Source organism: Oryx dammah, unplaced genomic scaffold, assembly GCF_014754425.2.
Source record: "Oryx dammah isolate SB20612 unplaced genomic scaffold, SCBI_Odam_1.1 HiC_scaffold_2, whole genome shotgun sequence".
Classification (NCBI taxonomy): Eukaryota; Metazoa; Chordata; class Mammalia; order Artiodactyla; family Bovidae; genus Oryx; species Oryx dammah.
Window position 1 is genome coordinate 106,058,084 of NW_024070186.1, and position 21,423 is coordinate 106,079,506.

At 37.4% G+C, this 21,423-nt stretch overlaps 1 protein-coding gene across 6 annotated transcripts in view; it reads left to right on the forward strand.

The window, feature by feature from the left end:
- The window catches only part of CBLB (Cbl proto-oncogene B), a 223,782-nt gene that overhangs the window by 168,737 nt on the left and 33,622 nt on the right, over positions 1–21,423 (forward strand). For all 6 annotated transcript variants that reach the window (XM_040225399.1, XM_040225415.1, XM_040225426.1 and 3 more), the window contains 2 exons: positions 48–413; positions 10,549–10,643. In XM_040225399.1, the coding sequence (XP_040081333.1) occupies positions 48–413; positions 10,549–10,643 (461 nt within the window). The remainder of the gene's footprint in view (positions 1–47; positions 414–10,548; positions 10,644–21,423) is intronic.

The following is a 21,423-nucleotide window of genomic DNA, read 5'->3' on the forward strand; positions in this document are numbered from 1 at the left end:
TTCAGTGCATGGAACACCTTTTCTTTTTTCCTCTTGTGTTTCTCCAGTCTTCTCCTTGCATGGTGAGAAAACAAGATAAACCACTCCCAGCCCCACCACCGCCCTTAAGAGACCCTCCTCCCCCTCCACCTGAGAGACCTCCCCCAGTGCCCCCTGACAACAGACTGAGTCGTCACTTCCATCACGTGGAAAGTGTGCCTTCCAGAGATCAGCCCATGCCTCTTGAAGCCTGGTGTCCGCGGGATGTGCTGGGGACTAATCAGTCGGTGGGATGTCGCCTCCTTGGGGATGGCTCTCCGAAGCCTGGAATCACAGCGAGTTCCAATGCAAATGGACGGCATAGTCGGATGGGCTCTGACCCAGTGCTTCTCCGGAAACACAGACGCAATGACTTGCCTTTAGAAGGAGCCAAGGTAAGAAATACACAAAGAAGAAGCTAAACAACCTGCTTATAGTCTTCTGATAGGAGGTAGTATAAAAGGTTGGGCTGTGTTTTTTTGTGTCTAGTGTGACATTTCCCTGCAAGTCTTTAATTATCTGCAAGTTATAAATAATCAGAAGCTTATTAAAACTTGAACCTAAAAGAAGTCAGGAAGAAGAGTATAAATAATGATTTAATTTTCATAGGAAGATACTAGACAATTTGCCAGAAGTTTAGTATACCTTCTCTTATTTCATCGGCATAATATTTTCCCATTAGTAAATTGTCATGGGAGAATCAGCACTTTTTTTTGACTCTTCTGAAAAAAAGGAAAAAGTGTGGGAAAGTGCTAGTCACTCAGTTGTGTCCGACTCTGCAACACCATAGACTGCATTCAACTGGGCTTCTCTGTCCATGGAGTTCTCCAGGCAAGGGTACTGGAGTGGGTTGCCATTCCCTTCTCTGAGGAATCTTCTCAACCCAGTGATTGAACCTGGGTCTCCTGCACTGCAGGCAGACTCTTTACTGTCTGAGCCACCAGGCAATCCCAACTCTTAGTTCCATCTAATTTGAAAAAGGTGTTGTATTATTATAGCATATCGTCAACCAGTCCTTGGAATTATTGTTGCCTGGGAGAGTTTACGTTAGACAGGTAAACTAAACTTCTCACATACATCAAAACACCAAGTTTTTTAGTTCATTGTTACAGAGCAAGCTCTTTCTCTGTAATACTGAAAGAGACCCTCACACATAATGAGTAACACGATATATATTACCACTGTGAGTTACATGTACAGGAAAGAATTTAAGCACACAGGAAACCAAAGAGGCAACAGCAGAAATCATTGAGTGTAGACCCCTCAGTGGGCCCTCGACAGAGCTGTCCTGGCATGTTTCCTGGTATTTGCTTCCATGATGTTTTTGACTCGGGGATTAGATTGTCACCATCTTCCTTCAGCTGCAGAAGGCTTTGCCTGTTTTGAAGACTGAAATGTTAAAGTGTTCCTATCTCTTTTGATCTTAAGTTGTTATTTTAGGGGAGTAGACTGTTCCTTCCAGATGATTGTTTGTAGTGGGTGAGTTAAGAAACAAGTGTGAAAAATGGCTTGTACTAAATTCCTCTGTGTATGTGCTCGTATGTGTGTGCATGCACATGTGTGAAGGAATACTTTGTTTAATATTATTAGTTTTTCTCATAATTAAGTATTATTAGAGTGGCCAGGATAGCAGGGGTCACAACTGTCTACTCTGGCACTCAAAACAAAGGGGAAGAGTGGTGACGGTTTGCAGAAAGTTTTTGTTAGTGCCTCCTATTGGTATCTTCAGTCTTTCATCTATTATAAATATGAAGATCTTTAAAGATTTTCTCCAAGGTCATGTAAAGGTGATGTAAATGGAAGAGGTAGCACTTGTAAAAGCATTTTTATAATATTCTCTAAAAATGGAGACTTTATCCTCAAAAGTATGTTTCTACAACCTAGAATCTTGTTAAGAATGACTTGTCTTTTTTTCCAGTGATTTTTTCCCCCCCTTTAGTCTCTGTTACTTTTCATTCATACATGGTCACACTTGACTTCAAGAGAATGTTCAGACAAGCTCTGACATGAATAGTCATATCTTAGCAACATATTACAACTTATTTCCTGAATGAACTTGAGAAATACTTAAAATATAATAATTATACTATCCAGTTCATTGAAGACCTCTTGTTTCAGGGTTTTTCTTAGGTAATATGTTATGTAATCTTAACACTAATATAATCTTGCCCTTCTAAGCCCTAGAACATAGGCTATTAATTTTTCTGTGAATGGTGGTAGTTTTTTAAATTAGAGTTATAATTGCTTAGGTTATAGGTAGGGAATTTTATTTTATTATATTAACTATAATTAACTATAGGTATAATAACTTCACGTATTATAGTGATTTCAGCTATAAAGATTCCTTTACATGTTTTTTTCTGTGAACTTTCATGTCCTGTCTTTGATACATGTTAATATCCCAGAGGACATTGATTAAATTGCAAACTTGCCCTCTTATTGAAAGTTGAATCTATTTAGTTCTATCTAAATAATCCTAATTAAAATTCTTTAGGGTCTAATCTCATATGTTGTGTGTATTAGCATTGCAGTGCTTATATTCTCAGTTAATTACATGTTACAACTAGACTGAATATTTTAACCCAAATTAGACATGTAAGATTTCTCATTTCAGTCTAGTTGTTTGACTGTTAAGGCAGATTATAAAGAAAGATTTATATATAATGTATTAAATGCCATAAAACAGAGCATGTCTGCCCTTAGTCTCCTTTTTTATTATCTTTTTAAGAAAACATAGTTCCACTTTGGTAGACCACAGAGCATGTAACAACTGGCATAAAGTAGAAAAAGCCTAATTCTTCTCATTTCACTGTTGGGAGACTTAAGAGTCTGACTTCAGCAGGTGGAAGAATGAGTCCATCTAGAATCCTGTAGTTCCTTTCTGCATGACCTTGGATTGGAGTTTGTTTCTCATTTTATGTCTTTGTAGTTCCTCAATCCAGACTGATTTAATTACTTAATATATATTTGTAAATACTTTCTACATGCAAGACTTTCCAAGTGATCAGGATAACCAGTTTCCCAGTGTTCTCTTTCAAATTTAACAAAGTGTTTTTGTAGAAGAGTATCTGTTCAGCTGCTTTAGTCAGAAGTAAAAATGATAAGGCAAATCAGATAGCTGCATTTTAACAAAAAATCTGATCAACACAGATCAACCATGCTCTGGAATCAGGCCTGAATTTTACTTCCTGCTCTAGAACTTACTGGCTTCGTGTATACAAGCAACTTACTACATCCTTGCTCCCAATTCCACTTACTTCCCTTACTTTATGAAATGAACCAAGAATAGTACCTCATTTCTAGGGGAATAGTTATCTATTCCCTCCAGATATCTAAATCTCCATATCCCTTGATTCTGGAATAAAACCAAACTAGGTAGGGAGTTCATTTTCATTTACAATAATTCTCCTTATTTTTGTTTTTAATTTAAAACCGAAATCATTCTCTCTTTCTCCCCTTCCTCTCTCCGTTTATTCAGCATAGTTCCTAATGAATACTCCAAAGGCACTCTATAACTGATTGCTAAGTTATTACAGTGCTGAAACTGATGATGGAGGTGAAAGAGTGTGCATGCTGGAGTTGGCAGTGGGCACAAGTCAGGCAGGAAAGGGCTTGGAGGATGAGGGTGGTCATGGTACACTAACAGTATGAGAGGTCTTTTTTTTTTTTTTTTTAATGTTTTGTTCCAGCACTGGCGTTCAGCCAAAAGTAGAATGTTAATTTTTGTGTGTGTGTTTAAAATAGAATTTTTTATTCTTTTAGACAAGCAGTCATTATACATAGGTAGTCACAGAGGGAGACAAAGGAGAAGGGATGAAGGATTGGAGAATGATTTTGATTTAAGAAGACTCATATATTAATGAAAATGCAAAGTGTTACAATGTTTCCTCACCCTGCAGACATTGTGTGCAGTTTTTAAAAACTGTTTTTAAAAACATATTATCCTGGGAATAAAGGGTATAGGGACTTGGATACTTGGAGCCTGATGTATTATCTTCATATAACCCAACATATTTTCTTACGTTGTCTCCAAAAGTAAGAAAATAATGTTTTTGTGTCAAATAGTAACAGCTATCATTCAGACTTGTTTTATTAAAGAAAATTTCTCAAATATCATCTTCCCTTTTTAAAGGTAAGAAAATTTAGATGAGTACTAAAAATTTAAAGTTAAGTGTACATATGGAGCACCATAAAGGGAACTCATAAAACTGAACATTCTGTGAATGCAGTGAGGACTCGCTCCCCTTTGTCGTGTCCTCTGTCAGAGTGCCAGCCCCCGTCATCCATTAGAACTATTTGCACTTTTTATTTGCATCTTCACTAGATAAATGGTGACGGCAGCAAGAATAAATTAAGTGCTAATTGCTCTTTTTGCTAACTGTAGAGAGCTCTAAGGGAAAAAAAAGCCCTCTAATTCATAGTTAAAATGGAGTGTAAGAATTTTCTGTGACTTTCATTTACTCCCCATTCTCTTCCCCCCTCCCACCTAGCATAATCAAGTTAGCTAAGGTACTACTTTCCTTTTAACATGAAACTTGCAAGCTAAGAGTTACCAGGTTGCTTTATTTTATTGGTATGAGATTTCTTTCCTATAGGACTGTTTCTATTCCCTCAAATTCCAGCCCCATTATAAACCTGTTCCTTAATTCATATTATGAATATGAATAGATATTTGTTTATTATTGCTGGTTGGTTTGTTTTAATTATCTGAGGTAAAAATATTCGCACTAAATGTTTTAAGATATTGGAAACTTGAAATGTATATGCTTATGTACGGATACTGACACTGTCCAACTGTCTTTATTTGTTCCCTCTAAAAGATTAAGAATGCTACTGTTTCTTATGTGATTAAACACTATCTCTGACTTGTCATGTTACTTCAAGTGGCATCATTCTAAAATGACCCTGTGCACAAGAATCTGTTGAAGATACTGCTAGATAAATAACATGGAATGATTCCTCTTTTTGATATTGTGGCTTTTGCTATTTTGGTAGAGAGGCACATGTTTATAAGAATGACCTTAAACTTATCTGTGAATCTCAAGTGTTGTCTTTCAGAAAATATGTCCTCTGTGTACAGTGTTGCAGTTTTAATCTAATGTTGTTGGAGGATAAATTATAGCATGTTTTCAGTTCTGTGCACTTGTGGGTTTACATGTGTGGGATGGGGAAAAGGAGGTTGTGTTTCAGATTTTGTATGTTAAAAAAGCTTTTTCTTAATTGTGCTAGCATTATCACAATAGCGTTTTCCCTACATCTCCAGGGCCCCAAATGCTTTAATGTTAATTTTTAGGCGATATCTGAGCCATAAGAAAACATTTCAAACTTCAAAGTTAGGATGAAAGGCATGTAAAAAATATTAATTTTAATATTTATTAAAATAATAAAATATTAATTTTGAGGCATGTAGAAAAATATTAATCTAGGGTAACCTAGAGTTGATAATAAATTTTGTGATAACTCAGATTATACTTCTTCCACAAGTGTAAATTCCCCTTAATAAGTATTCTTATTCCTTCAACCTCTTTGAGTTAAATGAGTAGGATATTCAAGACACTGAGGAGAATACAAAGCAAATCAAGCAGAGTCTAGTGAGGATGAGACAGATAAACAGTTACCTAACAGATGAGGCATAAGAGAAGCATCTAGAAAATACAATGTGGGATCTCCAAGGAGGGAAAACATTCTAATCGAGATGCAGGGTAGAAGAAGGACTAAAGAAAGAGACCCTCTTCCTGCAAGAGAGCCACAGGTTACTGACCTTAAAGATCAGTAGGTAACGTTTGTGTAGACAGGACAGGAAGGAGCAGCATGTGGGTGGGAATGTAAGCACAGTGCAGGAAGCGAATGCTGGACAGACCAGTGCATGCAGAGAGTGAGCACAGTTGGTCAGACCATGGCAGCAAAAAACGTCGGATCAGTTTCTGGGAAAAAAAAAAGTATCTTATATTCTATACTATGTTATTTTTAATTTGGTAGACAAAACGGTGCTTTTAAAGCTTTTTTGGCTCAGGAATGATAGGATCAGAATATTTTTGTTGTTATTCAGTTGCTCAGTTGTGTCCGACTCTTTGTGACTCCATGGACTGCAATATACCAGGCTTCCCTCTCCTTCATTATCTCTCAGAGTTTGTTCAAATTCATTTCCATTGAGTCAATGATGTTATCTAACCATCTCATGCCCTGTCATCCCCTTCTCCTCCTGTCCTCAATCTTTCCCAGCATTAGGGTCTTTTCCAGTGAGTGACCTCTTTGTATCAGGTGGCCAAAGTATTGGAGTTTCAGTTTCAGCATCGGTCCTTCCAAGGAACGTTCAGGGTTGATTTCCTTTAGGATTGACTGGTTAGATATCCTTGCTGTCCAAGGGACTCTCAAGAGTCTTCTCCAGCACCAGAGTCCAAAAGCATCAATTCTTCAGTGCTCAGCTTTCTCTACAGTCCAACTCTCACATCTGTATATGACTACTGGGAAAACCATGGCTTTGACTAGATGGACCTTTGTTGTCAAAGTAATGTCTCTGCTTTTTAATACGCTGTCTAGGTTGGTCATAACTTTTCTTCCAAGGAGCAAATGTCTTTTAATTTCATGGCTGCAGCCACCATCTGCAGTGATTTTGGAGCCCAAGAAAATAAAGTCTGTCACTCTTTCCATTGTTTCCCCATCTATTTGCCATGAAGTGATGAGACCATATGCCATGATCTTCATTTTTTAAATGTTGAGTTTTAAGCCAACTTTTTCGTTCTCCTCTTTCACTTTCATCAAGAGCTTCTTTAGTTCCTATTCGCTTTTTGCCATAAGGGTGGTGTCATCTGCGTATCTGAGGTTATTGATATTTCTCCCAGCAATCTTGATTTCAGCTTGTGAGTCAACCAGCACAGTATTTTGCACAATGTACTCTGCATATCAGTTAAGTAAGCGAGGTGACAATAAACAGCCTTGACGTACTCCTTTCCCAATTTTGAACCAGTGTGTTGTTCATGTTCTAAGTGTTGCTTCTTGACCTGCATACAGATTTCTCAGGTGGTCTGGTATTCCCATCTCTTCAAGAATTTTCCACAGTTTTTTATGGTCCACAGAGTCAAAGGCTTTAGTGTAGTTAATGAAGCAGAAGTAGATGTTTTTCTGGAATTCCTTTGCTTTTCTATGGTCCAGTGGATGTTGGCAATTTGATCTGTTGCTCTGCCTTTTTCTAAATCTGGCTTGTATAGCGGACTTTTGGACTCAGGGAGAGGGAGAGGGTGAGATGATTTGGGAGAATGGCATTGAAACATGTATAATATCATGTAAGAATCAAATCGCCAGTCTATGTCTGATGCAGGATACGGCATGCTTGGGGCTGGTACACGGGGATGACCCAGAGAGATGTTGTGGGGAGGGGGGTGGGAGGGGGGTTCATGTTTGGGAACGCATGTACACCCGTGGTGGATTCATGTCAATGTATGGCAAAACCAATACAGAATTGTAAAGTAAAAAAAAAAAAAAAAAATCTGGCTTGTACATCTGGAAGTTCTCAGTTCGTGTATTGTTGAAGCCTAACTTGAACAGATTTTGAGCATTACCTTGCAAACATGAGAAATGAATGCACGTTTGCGGTAGTCTGAGCATTCTTTGGCATTGCCTTTCTTTGGGATTGGAATGAAAACTGACCCTTTCCAGTCCTGTAGCCACTGCCACACTTTCCAAATTTGCTGCCGTATTCAGTGCAGCACTTTCACAGCATCATCTTTTAGGATTTGAAATAGCTCAGCTGGAATTCCATCACCTCCACTACTTTGTTCGTAGTGTTACTTCCTAAGGCCCACTTGACTTCACACTCCAGAATGTCTGGCTCTAGGTGAGTGATCATACGATCGTGGTTATCTGGGTCATGAAGATCTCTTTTGTATAGTTCTGTGTATTCTTGCCACCTCTTCTTAATCTCTTCTGCTTCTGTTAGGTCCTTACTGTTTCTGCCCTTTATTGTGCCAGTCTTTGCATGAAATGTTCCCTTGGTGTCTCCAGTTTTCTTGAAGAGATGCCTAGTCTTTCCCATTCTATTGTTTTCCTCTATTTCTTTGCATTGTTCACTTAATAAAGCTTTCTTATCTCTCCTTGCTGTTCCTTGGAAATCTGCATTCAGATGGGTATATCTTTCCCTTTCTCCTTTGCCTTTCACTTTTCTTCTTTTCTCAGCTATTGGTAAGGCCTCCTCAGATAATCATTTTGTCTTTTTTATTTCTTTTCCTTGGGGATGGTTTTGGTCACTGCCTCCTGTACAGTGTTACTTACCTTCATCCATCGTTTTTCAGGTGCTCTAGCAGATCTCACCCTCCTCCAAACAGAGGAGGTGACAGAATGTTAGTATTAATAAGCATGTCAAATGGAATTGTAGTAAATATGTGACAGTGAGCTAGGAAGGCAGAAGAGAAAGAAGTTTCCTTGTGACAGTTAAAGAAGGCTGAATCAAGATTTCTGTGTGAACTGCTTCGGTTGATACTGTCAGCTTTCACATATGAGGAGCTGTTGTTTTCTCCTGTTTGCAAAATGCTTTACAGATTTCCAGAGGACTTAATATATTTATTTTTAGCTCAAAAAGTTGTGACTTACTGCACTCTTTCAGTAGTTTTAAATAAAATGATTTTGTCTAATGAAATAGGTACAGGTGGGAACATAGAGTTCAGAATGAAATAATATTAAATCTTGCCATCCAGCCACTTTAGAGAAACAGAAGTGCAAACATCACTTTATTACCTGCATTTTTAGGTCCTTTACTGTTTGCACATACATATAATCTATTAATAAGTAGTCAGTATTCATTTGCACTCTACTATGTGTAAAGCATTGAAGAAATGTCCTATAAAATGAGGAAATCAGTCTTTGTCTCGGAAAAACTCAATGTGGAATACAATAGAAACTTTTATTCTGATAGTTCCCTTTTATTTTATAATTGTTGAAATTTTACTAGGTGTCAACAATACATTAGGTACTTGCTCCTATTAAATAATTGCATATAAACCTATGTGACATTTTCCAGAATGAATTTTAAATGTATTTATGACAGAAACATCACAGAGTTTTGATTGGAGAAATCTTACATTGTATCCACTCTGGCAACAGTTAATTGCACAGTACTCCAATTAAGGGTGACTTTATATGCCTATTATACAATGAGCATTTGTGGCTTGATACATGTATTTGTTGGTTAAAGGGATTTTTAATGTTTAAAGTTTTTCACTGATCTGTATAAAAATTAATATCGACTTAGAAATTTCTTGTCGTAGCAAAATCTAAAAAACTCTACCTTGTTCTGTTGTTTCATCCATAGTCATAACCTGTGATAAAATTAAAGATTTATTGATATTTTTATCATAGTTCATCTCTAGTGTATTGAATGTAATGAGAAATCAAAAACTAGCACAGGGCGTTTTTTTTTAGAGTGATAACTTGAATGATATAAAATTTATATTGTGTAGCTTTGAACTGCAAACATTGATACATTTCAAATGGATTCTTTAAACATGTTCCTTTTCTTAAGTTGACAAGGATGAACGTGGCTGTTTGACTTCTAAAGCTTCAGCATCATTTTAGAACATTGAGGCAAGGGGAAAGAAATTGGTAGGTTACTCATTGGGTTATCTAGAACTATTCAAGTTACATCACATCCTTTTTGCCACAGATTAGCCTATACCATTTATATAGGAACTAATAAATAGTTTGGTAGAGAGCTTCATGATAAAACCCTAATCATTACTTAATGGTCTTAAAATATATTTAATCTGTCTCTTCAAGGTTATTCTTTTTTTTCTTTTCCTTTTAAATTGCTTTAATTTGACATTGTTGGATTAGTGAAGAGCAGTTGTTCAGTTCCTGTAATGTGACTTAGCAACCTGGAGATCAGAATTCCTGAATTCTGAGTAATTAAACACTGACTGTTGTATCTTATGAGCAAGGTAACAGTTTTGGTTTGTGTTGCTCACACACTGAAAACTATGTTTAAAGTTGCTTGCTCTTTGAAAGTCAGACCAGATCTCTAATTGCCAGTAGTGCTGAAGCTTCGACCTTGAAAGAACAAAGGCATTTCTGATTATACTCCTGTGTTACTTTGTCAAGAACTTTAGAAATGTTCTGTTAACCCCAGAGAGATATAATTTATTTGGGAGGAATTGAAACAAGAATTGCACCCAGTGCTACTTTTTTCCCTTATTGAATCCTTACAGAGAGTGCTAACTTTTCAATAAAAACTCATCATGTTTGGAAACTTTTACTACTTATTTATCTAGTTAATCTGTATCTGATTTATAGAAACTATAGCATCTCCCCTCAGTATGTTTAAGAATCATGCTGTATTTTTTTTCCACATAACTTGGTAGTATTTTGGGTAGTGGCAGAAAATCACTATGGTTCTTCTAAGTAAATTATATGATATTTCACTTGTGCGAATAAGCTGAAACGATACATTGTTTTCAAAATTACAGAATGTCTGAGAGCTGCTATTGTTTTAAGCTCCTCCAGAAGTTAAAATTGTAAGCTAACCCTTTGATTTCCTTTCAGGTCTTTTCCAATGGTCACCTGGGAAGTGAGGAATATGATGTTCCTCCCCGGCTTTCTCCTCCCCCTCCAGCTGCCACCCTTCTCCCCAGCATCAAGTAAGTATTTCTGGCTTTGGAGATCAATTTTCCATGCATAAAGTTGCTGTCCAGAGTGGTTTTGAGGTTCTCAGTATGAAAAGTACAGGGTGAATAACAGTGCATCCATGAAACTGAGCCAGCTGGATTTTTAAAGTAAAGTAACAGAAATCAGATCCTTTCTGATTCTTTGCTGATAATGACAGCATTTTTGAGACTTATATGCACTCTGAGATTACACAGAAACCAACAGAGAAAAAGCTAAGTCTTCCCTACATCCAGACAGAGGTTCCAGGAGTGCAGTGCTCTCCTTCCCACCCCTGTCTTTTCCTCAGAAATGTCACAGTTATGCCAGCTACCCAGTTTGACATCGTAAAATGATGTTTGGTTCCTCCAATATTCTCTTTTCTCAAATCCATTTAGCCACCCATCCCTGTTGATTGTTCTTTTGAGTTTTTCATATTCATCTAATCTTCCCCTTTGCACTAGTTTTGGCTTGTAACAGGCCAACTGAAATAGCCTTCTACCTGATCTCAGAATTAACATCAATGGATTTTAAAGCTAGAAAAATTAGTTTAACCAAATGTCTCACTTGAAAAATAGGGACACAAGAAGCACATCAGATAGTTAAGTGATAGTGTCTACCCAGATAAAACCTGGAGAAAACCAAATCTCCTGATTGCCATTCTCCTTCTCCTTATATTAAATCCAGCTGCTTGTCTCCCATCCAATATATGTTATTCACAAAGCTGGTTTAATTTAAATTCTGCTTTCCACAAATCACTTTCCTACTCAAAACCCAACATTGTTCTTTCTTTCCTTTTTAATTAATTCTGTGCTCTGCTGCTATCAGTAAGATCCACAAAATTCTACTCAACTAAAATATTGTTCAGGAATTCCTAATGCTTGCCCTCTAATCTTGTCTTGATTTTTTTCTGGTTTTGTGCATCCATACAGTACCTTCCTATGCACCAAATTTTCAGAATCTTTATTCTCAAGATCCATGTCTCAGGCTCTACTTCTTTATGAAAACTTCTGAGACTTCTGTTATAGTGATGATAAAAAGACTGAATCTCATTCCTCTTCCTCCTCAAGTTTATTTTCTACACATTTAATTATGAACTTTAGTGTTTTCTGATATTAAAGTGCTTCTCCACATTAAAAAGATTATGTTTTAAGGGCAAAAACTTTTTCTTGTAATCTCTGCTTTTCCCTTAATACCTTACAACAATTGTTATTTAGTGAGTATACTAAGAACGCTTTGTTGCTTCTATCATCTGCCAAGTCCCTCATTTCTAATTGAACATCTTAGAGCATCTTCAGTCCTTCTTCTGCTGGTCACTGAATGCAAAAGAACAATAAGCTAGATACCATGCCTGCATGTTAAGTCATGTTAGTTGTGTCTGACTCTTTGCAACCCCATGGACTGTAGCCCGCCAGTTTCCTCTGCCCATGGCATTCTCTAGGCAAGAATATGAGAGTGAGTTGCCATTTCCTCCTTCAGGGGATCTTCCTGAACCAGGGATGGAACCTGCATCTCTTGTATTGGCAGGCGGGGTCTTTACCACTAGCCCCAACTGGAAAGTCCATACCAGCTCCCAAGAAATCTACAGTCTGCTTTAAAATAAAGTTAATATACATAAAATCACAAGAGAATGTCATGCAGTAAATTGTACGAATCTTAACTTGTTAGTTTTTGTATATGCTTGGAGAAGAGTCCAGAATAGACTTTGTAAGTCAAGGATGTTTTTAGAGAAGTTGGAGACTTACTGAGTCATAGAGGATGGGCACAGATGGAAGGAGTGTCCATGAGGAAAAGCAGAGTGTGAAAGTGACATCATTTAGGGGACAGTGGGGAACTAAGCTAATTGGACCACCCTCCAGTAGCCAGTTTTCCTGGAGCTGCCAGATATGTAGAAGACATGGAAGTTAGAAGCAAATATACATATTCTGTGTAGTAGGCTCTACAGCAGTAATAACATATGATATTATAGCCCCAAATTAACTCTGGATATATATATATATATATAATTAAAATGTCTAAGCTCAATTATCTCTAATTCAGAGAGTATCAGAAAATGAAGTACATAAAATCTGGCTACAATTAGAGGTTAAAATTTTGCATTCTGTTTATTAAATTCATATTGGCAAATGGGATAAAAGGCAGAGGTTACAATTTGCTTCATTTATATTTAATATGAAGTGCTTGTTTTTCCTATAAATAAAGAACAACAAATTCATAATAAACTGCATTTAACTGATATTATTCTAACATTTCATTTTGTACATGTAGGTGGATATATTTTTGTCCCATTTACTCTTGATTTTTTTCCCTCAGAAACAATGTAGCTGCTTTACTTAACAGAAAAATACTTTAACAGTGCATCCTTAATAGCAAATTAATTTCCTATTTTGCATGCTGCAAATTAACCATAGTTAAAATTACAAGTGTTGGCTTTTAATAGCATGTTTATCTCTCCATTTTATTATTTACTCTGATGTATGGGTAGCAGTTATTCATTGTAGAAAATATGGAAAATATATAAAGAAAGAAAAAACTTAAACAGATACATAAATTCAAGCATATACATCCCCCAAATATCAGTCAATGGCCAGCGTCTTAACATTTCACTTTTTTTCGACTTTTTTACATGATTTAGATTATATTGTAGAGATACTTTCATGCTGTCCTTTGTCAATATTTTAGTAAGCATTTTTCTTAATTATTTATACTACACTGTATTTATTATGAAACCAGGATGGAATTCTGAGGTGAATATTAGAATATTAATAAAATCAGACTTAGTCCCAGAGGTGACTCCAGTATCAAGTATTTGTCTGTCTTTCAACAAGATAACTTCTCTGAGCCTCACTTTTTCCATCTGATAAATGAAGGGATCTGCTTATCTTAAATGATCTCTCAAATTATTTGGGCTTCCGTGGTAGCTTGGTAAAAAACCTGCCTGCAATCCAGGAGGTGCAGGTTCAATCCCTGGGTCAGGAAGATCCCTTGGAGGAGGAAATGGCAACCCACTCCAGTATTCTTGCTTGGATAATCCCATGGACAGAGAAGCCTGGCAGGCTACACAGTCCATGGGGTTACAAAAGAGTCAGATACAACCTAGCAACCAAACAAAATTAAATCCTTTAGAACTTCAACTTTTTAGGTTCCATGCAGTGGTTTTCTAAGAGAAAGTTATCTAAAGTATTAATTACAGATGCATACTTGGCAACTTGAATGTCCATTTATAGTGAGTTAGTTGGTTGTATCCCATTTTTGAAGCCAGTGTAAATTGGATTACTACTCTGGGTTTTTTTATTTGCTTGCTTTGTTTTTGGTTATTTCAGCTTCATTAGAGTGTATAACCAGAGTAGAATGAGTACAGATTCTCAGCCCTGGAGGACTGTAGAATAGAGGTCTTAGAAAAATGTCAATCAGTGATACAGGGATATTGGATATTCAAGTCCCGGTTTCCATGTTAGTGTCTTAGTGCATGGCTCAAAATTAGGCCAAAGCAAAATAACAGACTGCTACCCAACATAGGGGCTTCCCTGGTGACTCAGATGGTAAAGAACCTACCCAACACAGACTTTTGACAGTCCTCCCACATGTTGAAAACCCCAATGGTGAATTCAGTAATGTCACACCTAATATCTACTTTTAAATCTATACTGTGTTATTAATATTTACTGAAGTGTAATTGTCAAATTATTTGATGTTACTCTGATTCCCATTATATTGATGGAGGAGATTACTCTGTGATAGTGTTTACTTTCTTGTAAAACAGTATGATTTTGTGACTTTTATGGTGTAATTTATCTGGTGACCTAGAAGAATATATAATTAATTTTTAAAATATATTCTCGTAAAAGTAAGCTGAAACTACTAGTGTGTGTGTGTGCTTAGTCACTCAGTTGTGTCCAACTCTTTGCAACTCTATGGGCTGTGGCCCACCAGGTTCCTCTGTCCCAGGCAAGAATACTGGGGTGGGTTGCCATGTCCTCCTCCAGGGGATCTTCCCAACCCAGGGATCGAACCCAGGTCTTCTCCCTTGCAGGTGGATTGTCTACTGCCTGAGCCACCAGGGAAGCCCAAAAATACTGGAGTGAGTAGCCTATCCCTTCTCCAGGGAATCTTCCCAAGCCAGGAATTGAACCAGAGTCTCCTGCATTGCAGGCAGATTCTTTAGCAGCTGAGCTACAAGGGAAGCCCAACTAGTGTGTATAGATTTATTTATTTTTTTCTTTAAATGTTTCTATTTAAGATGATTGACACTTAGCTATAAATCTTAAATGCTTGTAATGTGGTAGGAAAGTTATGACCAACATAGATAGCATATTCAAAAGCAGAGACATTACTTTGCCAACAAAGGTCCGTCTAGTCAAAGCTATGGTTTTTCTGGTGGTCATGTATCAATGTGAGAGTTGGACTGTGAAGAAAGCTGAGCGCTAAAGAATTGATGCTTTTGAACTGTGGTGCTGGAGAAGACTCTTGCGAGTCCCTTGGACTGCAAGGAGATCCAACCAGTCCATCCTAAAGGAGATCAGTCCTGGGTGTTCACTTGGAAGGACTGATGCTAAGGCCAAAACTCCAATACTTTGGCCACCTCATGCGAAGAGTTGACTCACTGGAAAAGACTCTGATGCTGGGAGGGATTGGGGGCAGGAGGAGAAGGGGACGACCAAGGATGAGATGGCTGGATGGCATCACTGACTCGATGAACATGATATTGGGTGAACTCCAGGAGTTGGTGATGGACAGGGAGGCCTGGCGAGCTGCGATTCATGGGGTTGCAAAGAGTCAGACATGACTGAGTGACTGAATTGAACTGAACTGAATGTGGGTAATTGTAATTTAGGGGAAGAAGGAAAAATTTATGTAGATTGTTTTCATTGTAGTGTCAGGTTTTATCTTGAGATAATTTGATTTTTCAAAATTAAATGAAACCTGAGAGTTGGACTGTGAAGAAGGCTGAACGCCGAAGAATTGATGCTTTTGAACTGTGGTGTTGGAGCAGACTCTTGAGGGTCCCTTGGACAGCAAGGAGATCCAACAAGTCCATTCTGAAGGAGATCAACCCTGGGATTTCTTTGGAAGGAATGATGCTAAAGTAGTTTGGCCACCTCATGCGAAGAGTTGACTCATTGGAAAAGACTCTGATGCTGGGGGAGGTTTGGGGGCAGGAGAAGAAGGGGATGACCGAGGATGAGATGGCTGGATGGCATCACGGACTCGATGGACGTGAGTCTGAGTGAACTCCGGGAGATGGTGATGGACAGGGAGGCCTGGCGTGCTGCGATTCATGGGGTCACAAAGAGTTGGACACGACTGAGCAACTGAACTGAACTGAACTGAAACAATTAAAAATATTTATTTTACTTTACACAAAATGTTGGCCAATAAGCAAAAGTATTATTATGGGTATTAATGGAATAATTACTTCAGGTAAGATAATGTTCTGAAATGCTGAGGAATATCATTTTTTAAAAGAATATTCTTTTTGTTTCTTGTCTTTTTTAAATAGACCTTTTGTACTTTTGACTTACTAAGCTTTTAAATACACAATATTAAATTGAATCAATATTACTTCATAGTTTTGTAAAAATGGTTTTTTGTTGTGGGAGGTGGTGGTGTTGAACATTGTTATAGATTTTTCTAAACAGATAAGGTGCTAATGTTTTCAGTTCAGTTCAGTCTCTCAGTCGTGTCCAACTCTTTGTGACCCCATGGACCGCAGCACGCCAGGCCTCCCTGTCATCACCAACTCCCGCAGTTCATTCAAACTTACGTCCATCGAGTCGGTGATGCCATCTAGCCATCTCATCCTCTGCCGTCCCCTTCTCCTCCTGCCCTCAATCTTTCCCAGCATCAGGGTCTTTTCAAATGAGTCAGCTCTTCGCACCAAGTGACCAAAAGTATTGGAGTTTCAGCTTTAACATCAGTCCTTCCAATGAACACCCAGGACTGATCTCCTTTAGGATGGACTGGTTGGATCTCCTTGCAGTCCAAGAGACCCTCAAGAATCTTATCCAACACCACAGTTCAAAAAGCTCAATGAATAGAGAATACAAGTTTTGCCTTACTATTCTGTTTTCCTTCAGTTGCATATACTGACTGGAGATTCAGAGTCAATAAGATCAAGTCCCACCCTCATTGGAATTTGTGTTCTAGTTAGGGAGAACAGCAAGTAAACAACAACCAGAGTATATTGTCAGGTTGTGGTAAGTGCTGGAAGGAAAAATAAACCAGGGAAAGAGATAAGTAGTGATAAGGAAGGTTTATATTTTGGTTGAGGTCATCAGGAAGAGTAATACTGAACAGAAACCTGAAAGAATGCAGCAAGCATTGAGGCTGTCAGGGTGAAGAGCATAAAGGGTTAGAACTCAAGTACAGAACAGTGAAGCAGGTGAATCCCTTTAGCATATCTGGAGAAGAGCAAGAGGGACAGGAGAGCTCAAGCTGAGTACAGTAGGCAGGAGCTAAGTCATACGTTGCCTTTGAGGCCATGAGAGAACTCTAGTTTGATCCGTTTTAGGATTGGACGTGACTGAAGCAGCTTAGAAGCAGCAGGAGGCAGCAGGAGGCATTAAGGGTTTTGATCAATGTTGGGACTCGATGCTGGTTTGTGTGTTCAAAGAGTTTCACTCGGTGCTATGTGAACCGTCTTTAGGACAGCAGAAATGGGAGCAGAGAGACCAGTGAGAGTATAGTCATCTGATGCGGTGAACCAGTAAGAGATGGCCAGGGCTTTGACCAGAGTGATGCTGATGGAGTTACATGGCCCACCTTGGGTTGTATTTTGATCCAACAGTACCTGTTAATAAGCTGGATGTCTGTGAGGTATGATAAATCAGGGATGATTCTTGTGTAGGTTTTTTTGTTAAAGAAACTGAGTGAATGGGTTGGTGCCATTTATCAGATGGAGGGAGATTGGAGAAGGAGCAGATGTGGGTAGGGGCAAAGGTGGTAAATTTAAGACTTAAGGATTTGTTGAGTTTCAGGTGCTGATTACACACACATGTCCAAATAGTGATCCTGAGGGGACAGTTGGACATACTATCGAAGCTTTAAACTTTATATTACATGTAAGCAAATTCATGGGAGAAGGGATATTTCTGTTTTGTTTTCCTTGGTTTTGATTGGGGAGTGAAAAAGAGGAGAAATTACTATGCCACAGCAGCTATTAAAAGCAAACATCACATTGTAATTTTTAAAAACTTAAGGGAAAGAAGCTTGATGGAAATTTTTCATCTTCTGTACATTGCGTACCAGGCTTCATTGTTTATAGTTAATGGCAAAAAAGCAGGAAAACACGTTTTGTTATTGTTCACTTGAGGATCTGTGTAGACAGCATGCATGTCACTTTTACCTTAATCCTGTTTATATTTAATGATAAGAAATTAATTTCATTGATTTACAGATAAGAAAACATAGTAGAAAACTTTAGATGGAAGATCAAGTTGTAATTAACAGCTACTCTTTTCTTAACCCTAGTGAATGAACAGTGATGCTCTCTTGTTAATTTTTGAACCTGCTTTTATTCAAGTAAAAATATTTTCAATATTTGTCAAGAGGATGCATTAGTATTGTTTCTTTTTTGTTTGCTTTACCTTGGGTAGATGGAAAGTTGCACTATTATTGAAGATGGCAGTTCTTTGTAAGTTACAATTGACCTAATGTGTAAGGAATGGTATCACTGGGTCCTTCTTTTCAGTTTGTTCACTATGATTGCTGTGGCATTCTCTCATTGATGTATTGTGTAGAAATGTGTGTGCATTTGGTTTTGACTTACTGATACAACTCAGTATTTGAAACTCAGACTTTATTTTTTCTGCATATTCCTATTGATTTATAAATTTTGTTCAAATCTCCTGCAAAGCAACTTGACCATCCTAACATATGTTTTCTAATGTTTTGTGATGGATCCCTAAAACCTACTTGTTGACACAGTGATGAAAAGAATTGAGGGCTGCAAGTATATCATTTTAAACTAGTCTCAACAGAAAGAGAATATGTGGAAAAGGTAAAAAACACTATGGATATTATCTTTCTCCTTTTTATTTTAGTTTTATAATATCTAAATTCATACAGTATTATAATCTCTCTCTCATCCTTTGAGGGAAAAATGACATTTGGAGGATGGCTATAATCTGGGTGTGGGAATGCCACTAATTTCACTAATCTTTCATTTTCTCTGAGTGAAAGCTAAGATGAAAACTGGTATTAACATTAATCCCAGTAGTCTGACAAATTTACTTGTAATTTGCTATACAACTGATTTATGCTCACAAGTAATTAGAAGCCTTAGACAGAAATGTGAGCCACTACATTCTATTTAAATATACAATCTAAACTATATTCCTCATACTGTCTTTTTTTTGTCCCACAGAGGCATAGTTTATCATATATTCTCCATTTACCCATGAATATATTGATCCATTCATAGAAAAGGCATATGGTTAGAATGAGATTTTTATTTTCACATTAAGCACAGGCATCTTGATGTATTCCACCACATTCAAACATTTCTTGTTTCTGTCAACATTTCTCTGTAAGTGCAAATAGAATTAGATCAGTAATTTGAAAGCCACTAGGGATATTAAGCATATTTGTGAAAGATGCCTATCTGCAATATCTTAAATGAGTTAAAGTGAATTTATGAACTTTAAATGAAAATTTTCCAGTTGTTAAAGCATAATTTTCTTACAGTAAAATTCACTCTGCTTTATTAGTGTACAGTTTTGTGAGTTTTGGCAAATTCTGAGTCATGTATTCACCACCACAGTTTAGAACAGTTCCTCACTCCAAAAAAATCCCCCAGGCCCTGTGTCAATTTCTTCCATTACCCACCCCTCGGAAATTATCAATCTGATTTGTGTCCGTATAGTTTTGCTTCTTCCAGAAGGTCTAAATAGAATCATACAGTTAGTTAGTTATAGTCTCTCTTGAGTTTGGCTTCTTTCTACTTAGCACAGGGAATCTGACATTCATCCAAGCTGTCAAGAGTATCAATAGTTTGTTTCTTTCTTACTGTCCAGAGTAAGTATTCCATTGTAAAACACACTGTGGTTTATCCATCCTTCCTCTACTGAGGGACATTTGAGTTGTCTCAGTTCAGTTCAGTCGCTCAGTCGTGTCCGACTCTGCGACCCCATGAATCGCAGCACACCAGGCCTCCCTGTCCATCACCAACTTCCGGAGTTTACCCAGACTCATATGCATCGAGTAGGTGGTGCCATCCAGCCATCTCTAGTTATTGGCAGTTATAAGTCGTGATACTTTTAATATCATTGTGAAGTTTTTAATGTTCAACATGTTATTGGAAGATTAGATTCTCAAAAAGAAAGTTTTCTGAACATTTATCTTCTTGATTTCTAAAACAGTCCCCTTGAAGTGTTAGGAATGAATATTGAGCCTGGATAAGTTAACTTAAAAATTAATTTAAAATTTGTTTCTCCAGCTTAAAAGCAAGTTAGTGAAAGTGTTTATATTTAAGGCTTACATTTAGCCTAACAATATACCACCCTGATTCTTCTTGATGGCATGAAAAGAATCCTCAAAATAGTATGTATGTTTATAGAGCACACTCTGAGATGCTGGGGAAATGGCTTACAGGTGGCACACATGTAATCCTCATATCAAATACAGCTGGATTATGTGTTACCACTTTGCTGGGCTGTGATTTCTCTGAGTTGGGTGTTTTCTCTGTTAGGACCAGGATAATTAGTATAAAACCTCTGGACTAAGGTATATCCCAGGCTCTGAATATTCAACGTTAATAAAAGATATTTTTTAAAACCTTGCCTTCAGAGATTATTTAAAGCTTGTTACATGTAGAAAATAAGCAAAATAATATATTTCAAACATTTTCTACCTTATAAAAGGATGCTAAAAATAGCTTTCTTTCCCATAACAGTTTGGTCATGTATCTCTCTAGCAGCCTCTCCTTCTTTTTGTCTGAAAGCCGTGAGTGCTCTGTGGGACACAACCTGCCAGATCTTGGTTGACTCAGGGTCTACCCTTAAGCATTTTGCAATTAAGACAGAAAAATAAGGAAGACATAGATTACTATATAGAAAACACAGTGTCGGTGAATGAAGATTTACTAAATACACATAACAGAAAAGATTAAAGTTCAAAGAAAGTTACTGTTTTGTGGGGCAATGTCACAGGAGGTTCATCTATAAACAGTAAAGATGGATGTTCCTACTTTGCTTTGGTTCTGGAAAAACTGATGAACTAATCAAGGTATCAGGAACTGCTCAAATAAAGGGAAAAAAGTACTTGGTAAGGGTGATGTCTGAGGTATAAGTTATATAGGTAAAGCCAAAGGGCTATGCAGATGGTCACCCCTCTGATTATATACCTGTGAAATCAGGAATATTGAAGGCTGTAGAGGAGTGTATCTGTGAGCCTTCAGTTGAAAATGCAAAAATCACTAAGAAAAGCATTAGAAAATATATTATTGTTCTGTTTCAAGTGTGCACATGCAGAAAATGGATGTATTTCTCACTAAAGGTTTAAATAGCACACGCTGAATTTAACGAGAGGTGTAGGCTGTGGGAAGGATGGCTATGTATCTTCAATACTATGTGTCCTTGTGCATTACCAGTGTATTAACTCAGAAATGACAGCCACAGTGCAGAACACTCTGTGAATGTATGATGATAATATAAAGGGCATGAAGTACTGGCTGTAAACGGAAGGATGGTTTACCTGGCAGCTTTACCTTGGAACCAGACAAATAAAATGGCTCTATTTTATTCCTTTGGTATCCTAAAAATTTCCCATGAGCTAAAT